Source organism: Seriola lalandi, unplaced genomic scaffold (assembly GCF_002814215.2).
Source record: "Seriola lalandi dorsalis isolate HSWRI2012SDOR001 ecotype SW California unplaced genomic scaffold, Sedor1 jcf7180002054478, whole genome shotgun sequence".
Lineage (NCBI taxonomy): Eukaryota > Metazoa > Chordata > Actinopteri > Carangiformes > Carangidae > Seriola > Seriola lalandi.
Window position 1 is genome coordinate 78780 of NW_019525031.1, and position 4150 is coordinate 82929.

Genomic DNA, 4150 nt, shown 5'->3' on the forward strand with positions numbered 1-4150 from the left:
AGCAGGGGGCGGGGTTGCGGCTGGCTCCTTCTTCTCTTCATCTTTTTTGGACGGAGGTTCAGGCAGCTGGGGAACGACTTTCACCACCCAGCTCAACATCCTCCATTAAAACACAGACATTTAAACATGAAGCCGTCAGACAACAGACTGGACCAATTAGTATAGCTCTGTTTTCATTCTTTCTTTCTTTCTTTCTCTCTTTCTTTCTTTCTTTCTTTCTTTCTGTCTTTCTTTCTTTCTTTCTTTCTTTCTTTCTCTCTTTCATTCTTTCTCTCTTTCTTTATTTCTGTCTTTATTTATCTTTCTTTCTTTCTTTCTCTCTCTCGTTCTTTCTTTTTCTTTCTTTCTTTCTCTTTCTCTCCCTATCTCTCTTTCGCTTCCTTTCTTTCTCTCAGCACAGTCACTATAGGAACATGTGGATGAGGCGTCACAGCTCAGAAAAAAAGAAATGTGAACTTCTTGTGAGGAAGATCATGTTGTGATGTGAGCAGAAGATCATGTTGTGATTTCTTCATTATTGACACAGTGAAATATTCTTAAACAAGACACAGATATAAATGTGCAGAAATGTTACACACAGTGTCTGTGGTGAGATCATATGTTGAATCTTTAGGAAGTTTAAAAGGAAATATTGTTCACGAAAACAAAACTTGAGACTTCACGTTGTAAACCAAAGATTTCTGTCGACTGTTGATTTATAAACTAATAAAAGCTGAAATAATGATGTGTGTCTCCTGCGTTTCACTGACCCTCTTCTCTCTGTACTCTGTTAATGGTGTTTAGATCAGGTCTGGCTGAGTGTCAGCCTTAATTACAGCTGACTGATCATGACCCTAATCCTCCACAGGAGGTCCGGCAGCAGAAAGCAGCTGCACATCCACACACACGTTTCTAATGGTGCCCAGTTCAGCACTTACACTTTCCAGTTAGCGTGTTAGCCAATTAGCCTGTTTTAAAGGCAACCAGTCAATTAAGTAACCAGATAGATAGATAGATAGATAGATAGATAGATAGATAGATAGATAGATAGATAGATAGATAGATAGATAGATAGATAGATAGATAGATAAAAATAATAATGGCACTAATTAAAAATAAATATTAGAAAATAAAATAGAATAAAACTCCTTCTGAATGACGACAGGGAGGAACAAGAGATGTGCAAATGAATCAGTCAGCCAGTCAACACGTTGGTTAGTCACCAGCCGGTCAGCCTGTTAACCAGTTAGCAAATCAAACAGTTAACCTGTCAACCAGTTGATAAGTCAGTCAGATAGTTAGCTTGCTGGTGGGTTAATCAACTAGTTAGCCAATAAGTTAACAAGTTAGCTTGTCAGTTCTTTGGCCAGTTAGCTGGTTAGTCATTAACCAGTTAGCCAGTCAGTTAACAGAGCTGCGACTTTCAGTTTATTAAAATCAGTTAATGACGTAGCTCGGTTTGGTCGGGCCGATTGCGGCTGAGTTCCGGCACACTCGGCTGTGTTCCAGTGGCGGAGGAGCCAGCTCTGGCCCATATCCGGCTGCCAGACTTGGTTAGATTTTATAATATGGACTAACTTCAGTTAACAACACTCTGGCCTCCTCTGGGCCAGTGCCGGCACCCGGAGTTGAACCATGTGATTTGGTCTTTCTTATTCATGTGGCCTGAAATCACAAATTAATAATCTGTACAACATATGACACACACTGTCCTTAAAGGTCACAAAGACCCTCAGGGGTCACAGGTCTGACATGAGTCCAGGTCTTTGCTGGTCTGAACCAACACACTGGTGTTAGCGTCTACTGAAGCTGGTGTTAGCTTCTACTGAAGCTAGCTTCTACTGAAGCTAACACCAGAAAACATCACAAACTTTAAAGAACCCAGTGTTTCACGCACCTGAGGCTGTTAACGCCTCGTTCAGACCACCACCAACACCAGACTGATGAGTCTGGGTCAGCAGGTCTTAAAGGCACCGACAGCAGCTGATCAGCCGGGATCATTACTGAGACTGAAACCCTGCTATCTGTTTTGTCACACTCTGGTTGGCTCATCTTTTCGAACTCATCAAACCACGATTTAACTAAGAAACATTACAGATCACATCGTCTGATTCCAGTCAACACTTTCATGTCTGTCTCTAAAAACAGAAAAAATACAATCGTCTCACAGCACATTTCAAACAATCCAAGCTAAAGAATTCAGTCTCCACTCCGCTGTGCAGTGTGTGCAGGTGTGTTTCAGGGTGTGGTGCAGGTGTGAGTAGGTGTGGTCTGTCTGATGGGGGTCTCTGGTCCTACCTGAGTTGTTCAGTCGGGGTCCAGCAGCATCCCACAGAGCGGCGGCGAGGAGGCTGTGAAGACCTGAGGGATCTGAACACTGAGGGAGGATTACACAGAAACTCTGCTAACAGGATTACTGAGGAAGTGAAGGGCAGACCAGGACAGACCAGCGCAGACCAGGACGGGGACGGGGGCCACGATTAGACTCCCAAAACCTCAGGTCCCCAGGCGGACAACCAACATTCAGATCAGACTGATGCAGATTTCATTTGATAACTGTAAATTCAACCCAATATATTTTGTATCTCTGGAATTGTGATTAGATTTTTTCTTCTACTAGTTTTCAGCAGGAACGTGAGTGAACACACAGACATGTCCACAGCTGTAAACAGAAACAGTCCCGTCCTTTCACGTGGCCGACGTCTTTAGAAGAATTCAACAGTTACAACGACGTTTTAAATGTTTTACTTTATTTAGAAAATTCAGAGAAGAGCGAAAATATAAAAAGAAAAATCGAATTTGGAAAAAAATTAAATCACTCCGGTCTCTAAAACCTCTTTCTCTTCTCTTCACTCTCTCCATAACAACGTTGGCAAAGCACAAATTATGAGCCAGGTTTTCCTGTTTCTTGTTGTTGGGTGCTGCTGCTCAGCGCAGGTGTCACTGATTGTTACCATGGTAACGATGGTGTTAGGCCGGAGTTAGCCTGGTGATAAGATGTGACATGTTTTCTGGCTTAAAATGAGTCCGTGTTTATTTTTCTGACTGACATCAGACTGATCTATGACTGGACCAACAAGAACGACATGTCTCTGATTCTGAACACCTTTCACTTTCAGTCTCAGTCTCCCGTCGCTGAATCTCAGTCCAGTTCCCACTCTTTTACCTCTGAGTTTGTCTCCACCAGCTCCTGAGGGAAACGTCTGATGCTCTTTACTACTTTGCTATGTACTGTCAGCTGTTTGTGGAGGACAGAGGCTGTTTACAGATGTTTCTCTGAGAACAGATGTGGTGTCCAGACAGACAAACAAAGAGCTGAACCTGCAGACTCGGCTGATGATTCTCTGCTCATCACCTGAAGATGAAGAGCTGTTGTGCTCTGTGTGGCTGTGTGTAAATAAAACCAGCGTCCTGCAGAGATGAGCAGCAGCTGTTTGTGTTTGGAGGGATTGGAGCTGACTGTTGTCTCAGTGTTGAAATTGGATTGAAGCTTCAGTGCTGTTGGTGCAACTGACCCCTGCAACAGAACAGGTACTGTACATCAACTCATTAGATTCAGTCCAGACTCACTGCTACTGAAGAAACACGTCCGATTCTTTAAAAGCTTTTTTTCTGGGGGGTATTTTCACATGAAGAATCAGAGGTGACACGAGTTCAGGCCCGAACTCCAGATGTGTTGTTTTTATATTAAACTTTCACATTAAAAATCAGGAGTCAAGTTTTCTGCTGTTCAAAAAGTTAATACAATTTTATGGCTGGACTGAAACAACAGGGCCAGCTCTATATTCTACTGACTGACTGACTGACTGACTGATGATATTTCAGTCTCTGGTTTCCCGGCTGCTCAGGAACTGCAGGGAAGAGGAGGAGCACTTCCAATACACTGAGCCTCGCCTCCATTACAGCAAATAAACTACTTTGATTCCATGTGTCTTTTTTACTAAAGGAGGCAGAGGAATAACTAATCATAAGACAGAGAGAGCAGGAGAGAGAGAAGTCATTGCTAACGAGGCTTCATACTAACGACTACTATCAAACAGAGGGAGTTAGAGACAGAGACCTGCCTCTGATAAAAGTCTGTGACATTAATGAAGACTGAACTATAGATTGTTTAAGTCGTTGTGTGTCCAGCCTCTTAGCTGTGAGCATGTTGTGTTGTTTGTGTTGTTGG

At 42.8% G+C, this 4150-nt stretch overlaps 1 protein-coding gene across 1 annotated transcript in view; it reads right to left on the minus strand.

Annotated features, from left to right (window-relative positions):
* Positions 1-99, minus strand: part of cngb1a (cyclic nucleotide gated channel subunit beta 1a) — a 24095-nt gene extending 23996 nt beyond the window's left edge. Inside the window, exon 1 of the mRNA XM_087175624.1 lies at positions 19-99. Within this exon, the coding sequence (XP_087031750.1) occupies positions 19-99 (81 nt within the window). The remainder of the gene's footprint in view (positions 1-18) is intronic.
* Between the last annotated feature and the right edge of the window lie 4051 nt (positions 100-4150).